At 48.0% G+C, this 15682-nt stretch overlaps 1 protein-coding gene across 3 annotated transcripts in view; it reads right to left on the reverse strand.

The window, feature by feature from the left end:
• Nucleotides 1-15682, reverse strand: part of LOC105900226 (testis-expressed protein 2) — a 43955-nt gene that overhangs the window by 12135 nt on the left and 16138 nt on the right. For all 3 annotated transcript variants that reach the window (XM_012827486.3, XM_031563553.2, XM_012827485.3), the window contains 6 exons: nucleotides 13492-15076; nucleotides 9216-9416; nucleotides 8462-8828; nucleotides 6826-7055; nucleotides 4550-4693; nucleotides 2914-3013 (listed from right to left, as the gene is read on the reverse strand). In XM_012827486.3, coding sequence (XP_012682940.2) covers nucleotides 2914-3013; nucleotides 4550-4693; nucleotides 6826-7055; nucleotides 8462-8828; nucleotides 9216-9416; nucleotides 13492-15051 — 2602 coding nt within the window. In that variant the 5' untranslated portion in view covers nucleotides 15052-15076. The remainder of the gene's footprint in view (nucleotides 1-2913; nucleotides 3014-4549; nucleotides 4694-6825; nucleotides 7056-8461; nucleotides 8829-9215; nucleotides 9417-13491; nucleotides 15077-15682) is intronic.

Genomic DNA, 15682 nt, shown 5'->3' on the forward strand with positions numbered 1-15682 from the left:
GTGAAAATCAAGAAATCAATCATCTGCCGGGAACTAGTTCTCACACACACACTCACTCACACACACACACACTCACTCACACACACACACACACACACACACTAGTTCTCACTCCACAGGGAATCAACTTAGTCTGGTCTAGACATTGTTGCCTGTCTGTCCCCGTTCTCCCCAAGGCATAGTCAATTGCAGTGCGTTATAAAACTCATAACGCACACTGTAAAAAAAAAAAAAAACTCCATAACTGTAGCCTTGGGGTGGTCCACGGCTTAGGGCCCTATTTGCCCAACGCGTTGCCTGGAGATAACCTCTTGACCTGAGCGTGACCTGAGATAACCCCTTGACCTGAGCGTGACCTGAATGGTGTTGTGAGAATCCGAGGCTGACACAAACAAACTTCCAAATCACAGTTGCACAATCAAGCCTCTCTACTCCAGATTATTGTGATCCACAGTGAGAGGAGGAGGGGAGAAAACAAGAGCAATAACAAGGGTGTGTCTTTGTGTGTGTGTGTGTGTGTGTGTGTGTGTGTGTGTGTGTGTGTGTGTGAAAGTGTGAAAGTGAGAGTGTTGTGTGAGAGAGAGAGAGAGAGAGAGAGAGAGAGACAGAGACAGAGAGACACAGGTCTGCTCAGCTGATTTAGAGGTGATCAATACCCGGCTTCTCCAGGCTTTCCACAGTGCCCTTGTGTGTGAGGCAACAATGATCCCACTCTTAGAGTTGGATTACAAACCATACGCTTATGTTACCTGCTGGGCAAAAGCAGATCGGTTCTAACAGCAGAGACAGAGAGAGAAATGGACAGAATAAAAACTACTTTTCAGTCTGGGTGGCTTCAGTTCAGTTGTATGCAATGTAGCTCTTCTAGGGAAATGCTCGGGACAGAAACAAAAACTCATCGTTATTAATGCTTACTGTCACAATAAAGATATTTTATTTCTATTTCTTTTCAAATATGTTTTGTAAGTTGCTTTGGAACAAAACCCTAACCATAAAAGGTCCTCTCACCCTCTGACGATGGCAGTGAATCAGAAGCAAGCGCGTGCCTTTCTGACCAGACACCAATCAATCAATCAATCAATTCAATCTTATATAGCGCTTCTCTAAATACCCAAAGTCGCTTTACAGAGTCCAGAGTCCAGTAGTCATTCATACACAGTCATACCGGTGGTGGTAAGCTACATCAGTAGCCACAGCTGTTCATTCAAGCATCATGTAAGTCCACCATTATGTGGCTAAGCTGAGCAAGTCACCCGTCAATGGGGGTCTAGGGTCCCCCTCTCCCCCTCCCCCTCTGCCCCTCTGCCCCCCTCTCCCCCCCTCCCCCTCTGCCCCCTCTCCCCCTCCCACTACTGGGATCCTGGGGTCCTGACTACACTCAGTGTGTTGAATGGGAGCCGCTGGAGCTTTGGAGCAGTGGTCTCTGGTTTTGTTATTGTTGCTTGGGCCTCCACCCCGCCTGCCCACCCGCCTGCCTGCCCACCCGCCTCTGATCTGCTCTGCTCTGGCTGTGGGGCATTAGCCATTCAGCTGAGTCACAGAGAGGCAGGCTTATTAGTCATAGGACAACTGGGGAGGGCCGGTCACAAGACACTGGCAGCGCCGCCACCATAGATGGTTTCACCTGCCCCAGTCAAGTGGCACGCCACGGAGAGAGAGGGAGACTGGCACGGCACAGAGAGAGAGAGAGAGAGAGAGAGTTGGTGAGAGGGAGAAACAATAAGAGAGTGAGAGGGAGGTCAAGAGAAAGGAAGGGAGGAGACAACAAGAAAGAAAGACTGGTTTGGCAACACTGGAACAGCAGTGTTCTGCCAATGGTGAATAAAGAGTTTGAGTTTGGAAAGTGAGAGTGGAAGACCTGAAACCTAAGTGGCAATGCTGTTGATGTAGCATTCATGATGTAGGAGTATTAGAACAAGTTAATCTTTCAAGATCCTAGTGCGCACACTGACGCACACGCACTCGCACACGCAGACACAAACGAACACGCACACACTCACAAAAATCTGTATAAGTAACAGCAGCTCCACAACTCTTTCTTACTAACTCTATCTCACCGTCTACCTCACCAGTAGAAGTCATGGATACTGGGAACAGTCCATTCAAAGGCAACCACTGGCTCCTGTCAAGCTTAATGGAGGCATGGGGACACGAATGCACTTGAGCTGTAAAAGTTCAGCGTCGCAGAAACACTATAACTCACTTTTATTTCTCTACAATTTAGCAGCAGCGTCTGCACACCCAGCCCCAGCTAATTTCCCTGGGGTGGTTGTTTAAAGGCGAGAGCCCTTGGCCAGAGAGGCCTCATTACCTCCGTGCAGGGCGCGTGTGAACGCGTATCTATACAAGCCCTTGAAGGGGCACACTCAGAACCAGCGATGCCATGCCAATAGATTCATCAATATGGCCGCCCCACCCCCTGCCCCACCTCTGCGCCCCCCTCGTCATCGCTGGGCTGGCTGGGTCTGAATTAAAGCCCCCTTGCTTTTCTGACAAGTCATTAATGTTCACGGCAGACCTGTATTACACAGACACGAGGGACCGGGGCTTCATACAGCAGCATAATAGGCTTGCACAACAGGCGCTGGGAATCGAGCAACGAGACCTTGAGTGTGTTGCCGTGAGTGTGTGTGTGTGTGTGTGTGTGTGTGCCTTGCCACCATCTGGTTTAAAAGTCACTAATTCCACAAGGGGTCTGTGAGAGTAATTTAATGTTACATTACATTCCAGCGTGTCTGCTAGGTGGAGTTTTCAGACTGCAGACTGCAGATCACTACGGCACTTAGCTCGTTTGCGCCCGATTAGCCGATTTAGCTATGCTAAACCACATGTGCGTACGACGTGGTGGGCTCGCACCTTGAGACAGGCCGATTGATTGCTTGTTGTTGTGTTTGAACGGGCTCTTCTAAATACCTTGGTGGTCCACCGAGGGCTTGGAGGCCTGGAGGATTCTGGGAGTTGAGAGGCCCATGTCCAGCTCCGTCAGCGTCAGCTCGTTCATGAAGTACGGCAACTGCAACAACAAAAGGCAGAGAATTCACTCAGAGAGATGAATCAGTTATGTACATATACACACACATGTATAGCCATAACTGTACATACACACATGTAAACACGAATAGACAAACGTAAATAGTTTCGCCACGGACAGTTAGCACCTTCAACATAACTGACTCATACACAGCAGAGGGCATCATCTTCTCCTTTTTTTTTTTTTTTTTTAAATGGCCTGAACCCTCATCACTTCCTGTCCCATTTCCACTCTGTTGTAGTGGCTGGACTGTACAGGAGAAGGACAAGCAGAGTGGGATGAAACAGCAAACCTGTGTGTCTGTCTGTCTCTCTCTCTCTCTGTCTCTCTGTCTCTGTCTCTCTCTCTCTCTCTCTCTCTCTCTCTCTCTCTCTCTCTCTCTCTCTCTCTGAGGAGGAGGACCACACAGCGGAGGCTCCGAGGCACCGCTGACATTTTGAAGGACGGCGTCTCTCAGCAGTCGATTGGGCGCTCGCTGTGTGGCTGCTGGCGGGGTGTCTGAGACGCACGCTGTGTTGGCACTGTGGCTTTACAGAAAGATCTCTGGTTGGGTACTAATGAGAGGCACGGGCTCATTTGCGTGTGGGATGATATATCGCAAGGGGAAAATGTTTCATCAAATGTATTTCTATTAGACTGGTTATATTCCTACACGTAATCTCAGCCTGTGCATTTGACCACAGCGGTCTGTTGCAAAAGTGAAGGCGCATTGTTGTATTTGAAGAGTACCGAATGCAATAAAATACCCAGCATGCAGAGACAAACAAAACTGTCAGGTCAATGCCTAATGAGTCACATATCTTAACACTGCTTCATTTGATTGTATCTTATTTTAATTTTAAAAAAAACTACGTCTTGAGGTTCTTACTTCTGCTGAAGTAAAATATTTAGTTTTTTTCATGTGTCTATGACGGTTTTCAGGGACTTTGGGACCTATATATGACAGCCATCTTTCAATTAATTTGTCTTTGTCTTTAATGGTTATAGGTATGTTGGCACTGAAGTTCACACGTTTGATGTCAGATCTACAGCGGAATGTTAGCTGACTGAGTAAATCAACTGAAGAAGCTTTGTGGTGCATCTGGAAACATCACAGGATTCAATGAGCGGTTTCTCACGCTTCCTTCTTTCAGTTAGATCATGTTAGGGAAACGTGTCAACTTAGGAGTCGGTCACACTTTTGGATGCTGACTCATATGACTGACTCATATGAGTCTTTTCAAGTCATTCACCTTATTTTGACCTTTTTTTTTATTTTGTTTGGATTTTTTATTTTTTTTTCACATACACATTTCTTGACCTGGCCTTAAATGTATATCAAACATCAGTCCATCTTGTGACCTTAACAGTACTATCTACATAGAGAAATGACAGGAATCCTATTGGCAAAAAATCTCCAAATACAGATGGAACATCACTGAATGAATTTGCTACACAAGGAACACCACAAACGGCTGTCAAGAATAGTCTTCAGTGGATGTGTGTGAATAGAGTCTTCAGTGGATGTGTGTGACTCACCCTGATCTTACTCAGCTTCATCTGGATCTTCTTGGACACCCAGTCCACCCAGTACTTCTCCCCCAGGAAGTCCCACGCCACACGGCCCACCAGAGCGTTCACCCAGGCAACAGACTCGTCCTCCTTCACTTGGATTCCTGGCAACTACCAGTCAGATTGAGAGCAACATTAGAGAACCCTACTGTCACTCATATCCACACTGAGCAATGGTGAAAATGACTTCAGACAGTCTCGACTATGGAAATGTAAGTATGACTGGATATTTTTCCCAATATGTTCAAATGGGTTAACACTTGTGAACTCAAGAGGACAGTATGTATGAAGGGGAAGGAAGTGTCTGGTGTTCAAGTGATTTTAGGTATTCCCCAAGTTCAAATGTAACTGACAATGGAGCCTAATGATTGCAGACATCACATATTCATGAAACACCATAAACACACACAAGGACATCATGGACTCTGATGCAAAATCCACCAACACCATCTCGTTCCCAGAGTGCAGGTCTCCTTGTAAATCCAAGAATATCAAAAAGCACAATAGAAGGTAGAGCCATTCTGCTATTGAGCCCCCCCCCCCCCTCCTGTGGAATAATCTCCCTTCCTACTTCCAGGAAGTGGACATCCTTTCCATCTTTAAATCGAGACTAAACACATTCCCCTTTAGTGAACCCTAAACTTATGAATAATGCGTTAAAACCCGCATGTCACAACATAAGTCATCCATCTTGTCAGCCGTGTTGTTGTGTCCAGCAGCAGTGGGCTACAGACAGTACATGTTGTAATGTGTAGGAGGGCCTTTATGGATCCCGGGTACAGCATGTGGCACGTCTGCGACAGCCAGTTGTGCCCTGCTGTTGTACAGTTGTGCACTGCTGTTGTACAGTTGTGCCCTGCTGTTGTACAGTTGTGCACTGCTGTTGTACAGTTGTGCGCTGCTGTTGTACAGTTGTGTACTGCTGTTGTACAGTTGTGTACTGCTGTTGTACAGTTATGCGCTGCTGTTGTACAGTTGTGCACTGCTGTTGTACAGTTGTGCGCTGCTGTTGTAGAGTTGTGCGCTGCTGTTGTACAGTTGTGCGCTGCTGTTGTACAGTTGTGCGCTGCTGTTGTACAGTTGTGCGCTGCTGTTGTACAGTTGTGCGCTGCTGTTGTACAGTTGTGCGCTGCTGCCACCCTTGCTATCCTTGTATAACTAAAATTCCCATGCACCATGTTAGCCAACATAACTAAACAAAATTCGTCCAAACTAAACATACATAAAATGACCAAGATCCATAAAATTGGGCTACAGACAGCGCATGCTGTGCTGTGTAGGGGGGCCTTTATGGATCCCGGATACAGCATGCAGTGCCTGTTGCAGCTGTTGCCAGCCAGTTCTGCACTGTAGTTGTATCCTGTCACACTTGCTTTCCTTGTATAACTAAAATTTGCATGCACCATGTCAGCCAACCATAACTCAACAAAACATAAACATAAACTAAATTCCCACACAACATGCCGGGCAGCCTTTCCATCTCCCTCTTCATCCCCCGCTAAGGCTTTAATACGGGTAAAGTGGCCATTAATTGTTTACCTAAATGTATCTCTTTATCTGTTTATCAAATTTCTCCTTTTTATAGCGTGATCTTTGCCTGCTAATGCCGATGGCTGTGAAGAAAAGGTTCCTCATCACCATAACCATTAAGTACTTGTACACATATTAGGCAGCCTCCTCTCCGCTCTGGGATGCTGCTGTAGTCTCTCCACCTGATCTACTAGCATACTTGCATACAATTTTCTATCTCTATCTCTCTACCTGGCCAGCTCTCTCCCTCCTCTCCCTCCTCCCCCCCTCCACCCCTTATAAGCAGAGGTTCTGCTCAAGGTTTCTTCCTGTTAAGAGGCCCTCTTTGGCCCTGTTGCCTTTATGCTTGCTCCAGGGGTGTTCAGGGCTCTGGGCTCTGTTAAGCACCTTGAAACAATTTTATGTCTTGGCGCTATACACATAAAACTGACTTACACCCACACACGCATATAAAAAGACAAAAACACACACACGCACACACACACATGCGCAGACACACACGCACACAAACACACAAAACACACACACACACACACACACACACACACACACACACACACACACACAAACACCCACACAAACACACACACACACACACACAAACACACACGCACAAAGACACACACACACACAAACACCCACACAAACACAAACACACACACTTGTACTCTTGTACACTGCTAATACCCTTGTACAAGAAGGTGAGCCCTTACCTTCTTGCTGGCCGCAGGGCTGCTGTGTGGGCTCTGCTGAGGGCTTGAGGCGGGGGCGCTGCCCACCTGTGGCTCCTCTGGGGGCATGCAGCGCCCCATGTAGTCACTGTAGTCCAGCGCGGGCCTGGGGCGGGCCGGAGCCGGGCCGGACGAGTCCTTCTGCCGCGGCTGACTGAACAACTCGTCCAGACTGCTGCGGCTGCTGCTGCGACTGTGGGAGGTCAGGGTGGCTGGGGACAACAGAGAGAGAAGAAAAAGATTGGTAACGCCCGTGTGTGAGAGAGAGAGAGAGAGAGAGAGAGAGAGAGAGAGAGAGAGAGAGAGAGAGAGCGTCAGAGAGCACAGTAGAGTATATATCTAAGGAAAATATGTGTCAGTAAGTGTGTCTGTTTCTGTGTTTCTGTGTTTATGTGTAAGAGAGTGACAGACTGTTGAGAGTATTTTGGGGAATGAGATAGAGACACAGGGTCCTAATTTCATTGATGGGCAGCAAGCAAAGGAACCAGCAAAGAACAACGAGCAACGTCTGCCGTGCATGAACTAAAGCTAATTTAATAATTTTTCAAAATCATAGTCATATTTGAGTCTTTGTCTGAGCGGGTGCGTCTGTCCGAGTGTTTATGTGTGTGTATCAGGGCCACTGAGATGGAAATAAAACAGACAACATTTAATCAGCCGCCTCCACAGGAGTCTACATCACAGCTACACCCCCCCCCCCCCTTCACCTGGTCTGAACTGTGATAGCCCTGCAATACCACCACTCTCCTCTCTTTTTTCAGCCATTACAGCCTCCCTCCCAGAGAAAGGCAAACTCAAACAGTATGCTGTTTTAGGTACAAATGATATGTGGATATGTGGATGTTGCGTCTGCTTGCAGGCTTCTTAAATCCTCAAACAAAGCCGTGTTGCCGGGCTGAAACACCCATCCCAGACAGAGCATTTCAAAGAGAGAGAAAGAGAGAGAGAGAAAGAAAGAAAGAAAGAAAGAGAGAGAGAGAGAGAGAGAGAGAGAACCTGCACAAGGGGAGGATTCTCTTTTCTTCTTCCTTTTCCGATTGTTTAAGATCTATTTTTGGACGAGCACCAGCGTGTGAATATTATATTTTAGCGCTCATCACCCCCTCAGTGTGTCATGTCTGAGGCTCACGGTTGAGACGGGGATGACACACACTGGGGGGAAGAAGATGGATGCACCACTACCGTCAGGTTTGTTTTTCAGTCTTCTGTGTCAAAATAGTCAGTCATCTTCTACAGAGAAGTCCATTGATTAACACAACACATCCTGAATGGATGTAATGTATCATTTACCTAAGTGGTAAGGATATTTTTCCAGAATGTAATCAAGTCTATAATGTATACTGAATAGTTGTAGCATATCAGTGACAGAGCGTTAAGATTAGGTCCTTTTGACTATGTTGTAACACACATTGTCACTTTATTAATTAAACTCATTCTATGGACACAAAGTGAAGATGCTAATGTTTACATATAAGTTCATGACCTTACTCTACTCCATACAACATAACATACTCTTCACCAGATGTGCCATAGCAGCGCCGTAGGGCGGTACAGGATCACTCGGTATGTGATGAGGCTTAGTGGTCTGCCTGCCGGATGGAGCACCGCGGACACTTACCACTACTTTTACTGACGGGGAGGCTTGCCGCCTTCTTGGCCGTCTCAGCTTTGAGCCTGGAGGCCACCAGAAGCCTTTGGAACCACTCCTCCTTCTCACGCCCGGTCCTTCCGAACAGGTACAGCGTTGCCAGGTGGCTCTTGGACCCCGACGGCCGACACGCCTCTTGGCCCGGCCTCTTGGCTTCCTCCACTCCTGCTCCTGCGGCGACCTCTGACTTTTCCAGAAGAGAATCCGCGGGCCGTTCCTCATCCGCCTCGCTCTCGGCCTTGGACATGAAGTCGTCCTGCTTGCCCAGCTCAATGCACACGGGGTACTTTTTATTCCAAACCCGCTTCCTGGCCAGACTCTGGGGAACCAGGTGGATCTAACACAAGAGAAAGAGTGTCTGAAAGTCAGATTTTGCTGCATCCCAATATGCTAAAACACAAGACTATTGAAATGTAGAGACAGTATGGGTGTATCAGACACAATAACATCAATTATGTAGTTTTGACTGAGAAAGTAAACAATACCAAAACCCAGACTGATATAGCCTTACAGACAGTTTCGATCTGGCATACAAATGGCTGCTGCAATTGTAAACAGCACTGAGTCATAGACGGTAACGTCCCCTGAGAACAATCACACAAACCCACACAGCGATACAGACCCCTAGATGATTTCTGCTCTCTAAAACCCACACAGCGATACAGACCCCTAGATGATTTCTGCTCTCTTAAACCCACTAATCTGAGACACCCCGGCCAGCTACCTTGCTGTCGGTGAGGTCGAAGATCTTCTGGCTGACATAACAGATGTCGTGCTTGGGCTCGTTGATGGTGGCGCGGCGGGCTACGTTGCGGTTGGGCTTGGAGAGGCGTAGCGTTGAGCCCTCCAGCCGCACGAACACGGAGTGGGTCAGGGTGGCGTGGTACGTCTCCGGGTCGTAGTTCTGGATTTCATTCATCCAGCCCTGGAGAAGAGAAGGAGGGTAAGAGATTACTTTTCAAGACCATACATTACACTACTCATCCCAACATTATATGCTTGGCCAAACAATACAACTTTTCACTCACATGGGATGATACATTAAATCAAATTAGAATTGTTTTCAATGGTGAATAAACTGCATTAACTGGATGAGGGAAAACACTCCAAAGAGGGCGCTTCCTTGCCAGAGACCTCTGATCTACTTAGTGCAACAATGGGGAAATTCCTCAGGCCGGCCGGTTGCATCAATGCAAAAGGAAACACATGCCTTATGACCGCAACAAACCAACCCTAAAACAAATTGGTTTAAGGCAAAGGGAAAAAAAATAGTCTGAATAGTTAACTTATAACAACTATGACTCATAACAAAGTCATAAATGTCATGTGACAGAAGGCCATCGGAACATAGAATCACCTGCTGTACAGGTATCTTGTCATGACACCAACATTCTAAAGCCACACCTGGAAGATAAATTGCCGATATGTAATCTGGACAAAAAAAACTGACACCATGTTATGACACCAAGAGAAGTTGTATGGAAGAACTTCCGCCAGACTGTGTGCGGAGTACACTGACATAAGATGAGAGGCCCATTAATAAAGGTGAGCCCATCTCAATGACTGATGTGAAATACTACAAGTCCCATCAGTCCCTCTGATAGGGACAGAAGCCTGTCAATGCAGAAGGCACTCGTGGTTCATCGATTCCATCCTCCAGAGATCTTGATAGAAAGCCATTACCTCTGGCCCTCATAATGAAACTCAGGCAGCCTATGAATATTGTTGTGGTTCTACTTCATTAACTCTTGTAGTTCTGTGCTACATTTACCATAATGTAAGATACCTCATGTGAGCCAACAGACCCCAAGACACCAATATTTATTAATTTGGCCAACAACTAAAAATCATGGCTAGTCCACGCAAAGGCAGACTAGTAGTTGTACCTCCTGGAAGTCACAGCTATGGCCTCAATGCTTCTAAAATATGTTGATATCTTTCTCATCTTGACAATATGTAATGATAGGCTCATATTTTAAACCATTTTGAACAGCCATAAAAATGTAAGGTATGGAGCTGTCAGAGTCTTTCTGCTTTCACTTCACAACAACAGCTTCTGTTTATTCTCAACAGAGAGCATTGTTGTAGGACTTAGTCACACTGCCTGGAGCACACAGGGAATTGTCTGTTGCCTTTAACAGCGCAGTTTTCTGGGGCATTTCTAAGCCCTTAAGCCCTTCAGCCAGTTCACTGCCACGGAGGACGGCCATCATGCCAAGAGTCTAGGTCTTATTCACAATTTGGAATAAGTTTGGGTCAGGATCTGGTACGGTTGTTGGAGTGCTGGACCCAAATGCACGGAACTGAAGAAACATAAAAACAAGGAACAGGAGGCCAATGGTTGAAGAACTACCAGCAACCAGGAAGTAACATAAAGGGGTGTAAACATCGACACGAGGAACAGAGACCTAAGACATTGCAAAATAAAAGTCCATGAACACGGTGCAAGCGGTGACAGTACACCCCCCCTTAAGGGACAGCTCCTAGACGTCCCTCAAACAAAACAAGTCCAGAACAAGCCAGGTGGGTGAGAGGGCCACTCAGGAGGATGGCCTGGGGGCAGCCCGAACCACCTCGGGAACAGGCTGGGCATCGGTTGGGGCACTGGGCAGCTGGACCTTCATGCCGCTGGGCAGCTGAGGGGAACGACATTGTTGAGAGTTTTTCTCTGGGGAGCCTTCTAAAAGCTAGCCGAGTGCCCCAGGATGGGGACTCCTGGGGATTCAGGGGACCAGGAACAGGCAGGATGTCTGCAATGGTGCTCGGAGTCTGGGAGATTGACTAGGGGCTAGCAAGCAGTAGGCTAGCAGACGGAGGACCATGCGGCAGGACAGGAAGGGTAGCAGAGAAAGATGTGGCAGGGGTAACCGACCTGGGGTTCACAGGGTGAGGAAAAAGCTTCCACCTAAACGAGGCAACCTCCTGGGCAAGCACAGGGCCTCGCTTCCATATGGTGGTGGGCAAACTCAAAAAGGCAGGTTCCTCACTTAAATGTGACCTATTAACACCAAAATCCTTCCAGGAAAAGGACAGACAGTCCAAAAGCTTGTCAGCTGGGTCCTGAACTGAAGAAACAATGGCTTAAATCCACAAGGAAACTTAACAGGGAAATGAATTACTGGTAGAACAAGGGATAACAAGAAACAGGTAGGACCAATGACTTCAAGAACTAAGAGACCAGGAAGTAACAAAAAGGGGTGTAAACATCGACACAAGGAACAGTGACACAAGACATTAAAAATAATAATAACAAAAATAAAAATAAAAGTCCATGAACATAGTGACTGGACCAGTTACTTTTTTCACTTCACTTCTTTTTACTTTTGCTTTGATCACATTCTCTTAAATTATTCATTTTATAATGTCTATTACGCTCTTTGAAATATTTGATGAAAAGCAGTCTTTTGCAAAGTGGCACATGACAAATTTATGTCTATAGAAAATCGAGACACCCTCAGAGTAAGCGACATAATCGCTATACTTGATGACTGCATGAATCAACAGATAACACCAGATTTGGATTTCTAGACACAATTTTTTTCAGGATTTCCATATTCGAAATTTCCATAACCCTAATATGGCCTAATATCTGAGTAATTATTAAAAGGATCTCACAATGACAGAAGCCCTGTTAGTTGACAGTGGGGGACGTGACAGAGGAGCAGCTCACTAAGGAGATAGATAATCTCCCATCATAGAGAGGCTCTCGGAGGAGAGAGGGAGAATCATCAGAGAAGAGGGAGGGCTGGACACTAGCACCGGACGGACATCAGAGTCTGCCAGGCTTCTCACTCGGCCAACAGATCCGTGGAATCCGATCCATAGTTTGCAGAGATGTTCAGTACAGATCAGATTCCAGCTACAGCCTTTAAAACTCTCAACAGAGCGCTCATCAGCAAATCATCCTCACTGGCTTCTAAGCGCTCGGAGGCTGGCATAAACAAATTCCCAGGCCTCCCCTCCCGTGCCCCTGCCGTGGTGCCAGGTGATGACATCACCGGGAAAGAGAAACAAGAGTGCGGGCACGACCTGACCATCCAGCCAAGTGCCTGGGGTAAGTGGGAGGAGTTGGGGGGGGGGGTAGGGTCCAGGGGGAGGCTTGATTACAGTCCTCCGCACAGCGGGCCATGCCAGTCCTCTCTGTGCCATCCTCAGCAGTGGGCATAGGCTTTTGAACAACACGCTCCCCAAACTGGCAGCGATTTCCGATCAGTTTCAGGGGGCCAGAGCGACTTCAATGGGCTTACCACTTCTCCCCTCCCCCCCGCCCCCCCCATCCATGGTTTCACATGGCCACAAAGGAGATGGAGAAAATGACCTCTCTCTGTCTCTTGTCTTCTTCGCTGGCGCTCCACTTCAAAGGCGTGAGGCGGCCAGCCATGAACAATCTCATTTGATGTCATAATGGGCAGATTCTTCCTGTAAATTGAGCCCCTCTCTCTCTCTCTCTCTCTCTCTCTCTCTCTCTCTCTCTCTCTCTCTCTCTCTCTCTCTCTCTCTCTCTCTCTCTCTCTCTCTCTCTCTCTCTCTCTCTCTCCTCATAACGGAGAGCGAGTGCATTTAAATAGCGTGTCACCCAACAGGGTCCGCAGCCTTCGTCACCACGCTGGAGTCACACAGAGAGAAACCAAATGGAATAAAGAGATGACTGCCACGGGAGTTAAGGATGGATGAATCACAAACTCTGGGCTGATATTTGTCAAACTGCTCTCTGCCTGAATGATGATTCATATTCAGCTCAACCTTCAAAAACCACTTGAATAATATGCATGGTTCCACAAAGAGGTACTGAGCTCCAGTAGAAATATTCTAAAACATTCTATTCCGTACTTGACACATTGTGAAGTAATTATTTTCAAGAGAATAATTTTAAGAGAGCGCATGTTCTCCTTACTTTGATGTGTTATAATTAAGTGATATACCAGAGGCTCCATTTTGACTGAACCCTTTCAAAGCAAAAGTCCCTTCATGAATAATAAAAGGTGATGAAAAGTACCTACCTTAAACATCCCTGGCTCTTTGATGTCCAGCTGTGCTGTGTTGCACATCTCCTTCTTGATCCTTTTATGTCCAGCTGCCCCACCAGATCGTCTTGGTCCGGCCAGCCAAATGACTCCGACAGCCAACATGAATCCCAGAAACGTCCCAAAAAACATCCCACCCACGTAGGTGGGCAGGGGCAGTACGAAGTACCCATAAGTGATGAGAGTCAATGCAAACAGGGTCTTAAGGGGGATGCTGGGGTCTGGCTCCTCTCCCTCCAGCTCGTCCTCAATGAAGGTGTCCGTGTTCAGCAGGTGGTGGCCCTTACTCCTGGCGATTGAGTCATCAGGGCGGTCACCGTCTGTCTCGTTGTCGAAGTCGAAGTCCTCGCTGTACAGCTCGTAGAACTCCTCATCCTCTTGCCTGGCAAGAGCTGACATGGAGCACTTCTCGAGAGCCAAGGGCATCCCCGGCTTGACACCGCGGGTGTCGGTGAGGGACTCCGCGACAGAAGAAGCATTGGCCGCTCCTTCCTCGTCGGAGTCCCCCTCCTCCTCCTTTATGCTGTAGTTGTTGTTGCTCTCCAGGTGGCCATTGAAACTGGCCAGGTTCGAGAGCTCAGAGGCACTACTGGAGAGGCCTTTAGGGCGGTAGAGGCTTCCTGTGGAGGCACTTTCGTCGCCAATCATCTTGCTCAGCAGCTGCAAGGGCTCGAACATGACCTCGGACAACCGCCGCTTCGTGTCCTCGATGCGGGCCTCTACCTCGGAGACCTTGAACCCGAAGCGGCTGTCTGGGGAGGTCAGCGGCGACGACGGGGCAGTTTTAGAGTCGCCCCCCGTCACCGATGACGCCGCCGCTCCACGGGGCTGTGTGAACTGCTTGAATAGTTGCAGGCTGCGTGAATCCGGCAGGCGGAAGGACCCCGAGGCTTCCTGGGAGGTGTCGCTGGACAGGGACTTGACAAGGTTCTTCATGAGCTGGCGGTGGCTCACAGTGGGACCGAGGGGTACCCCCTCACGGGGCTCCAAGTCCGAGGACAGGGACTTTATGAGGCTGAAGAATGGCTTGTCGGTGGAGGTGAGGGTGATGGATCTTGAAGGAGACGAGCTTTTGGAAGTGGCGGAGGTATGTACTTGGGTAGCGGCAGGTCCTTTGGCAGCTGTGGAGAGTGAGCCGAATGTGAAGGGTTGGGTTGGTCCCTGGTCTTGGGGGCCTGACATGGGTGGAAGGGTAACGGTGGAGGAGGAGGAGAACATGGGAAGCACAGTGGGATCAGTAACGGAGTTCACGCTGTCCACTCCATACTCCATCTCCTCACTGGCCTCCAGGGCCTCAGCGATTTTGCTGACATCGTCCGCGTTACCTGCCAGCACCGTGGAGGGGGGAGAGGAGGAGACCGTGGTCCAATACAGCTCCTCTTCCTCCTCCTCTTCCTCCTTGCCGAGAGCGGAGAAGTGGATGGTGATGTTGTCCCGGGACAGCGAGCGCTGGACCTGCAGCCTGGGGGCGGCGGGCGGGCGGGAGGTGGACGGCGGTAGTGGTTTCTCGGCATGACCGCCCTGCCTACTGGTCATTGCGCAGTTCCCAGTGGCTCAGAGCCTGCAGGACAAACATGGGAAGTGAGGATTATGGTCATGGTCATGCATTTTTCCAGTATTTATATGAAACACAGTTTATATAGAATTATACACATTTGGTGTTTAATACCAAAGTACAAGTCTATGGTTGAACCATTTAAGATCCTCAACATTCAAGTCTTTTTGAATGTTAGATGTTACAAGTATGCAAAGTATCGAGACATTGAAGCCTACACTATGCCTTAGAGCTGCTATGGGCAATACTTACTAGGTAGCAGGTAGCTTTCTCTCAATTCTGATCATGAAAAAGTAAGCTCTGAGATAAAAATGTGGTTGGCTCTCTTCAGGGTTTTGTCATCAGCAGCTAAAGATTTCAACACTTAACCAATCAGGCATCACATCACATCCCCGCGCCTGTCCATTATTTGGCATGTGAAGATCGAACAGAGGGCCTATACCTCAACAACAGTCTGGAAGCTAGCAAGAACGGTCACTGCAGTTCTTAACCCTGCAACAAAAGGTTGAAGGCAGGAAATGAGTGGTAAATCCTCTCTGTGTGACACCACCCACACAGAAGCTGACTTGGTAACGCACGCTAATGCGGTGTAGAAATTCACTGACATGCTAC

Source organism: Clupea harengus, chromosome 26 (assembly GCF_900700415.2).
Source record: "Clupea harengus chromosome 26, Ch_v2.0.2, whole genome shotgun sequence".
NCBI classification, from domain to species: Eukaryota; Metazoa; Chordata; class Actinopteri; order Clupeiformes; family Clupeidae; genus Clupea; species Clupea harengus.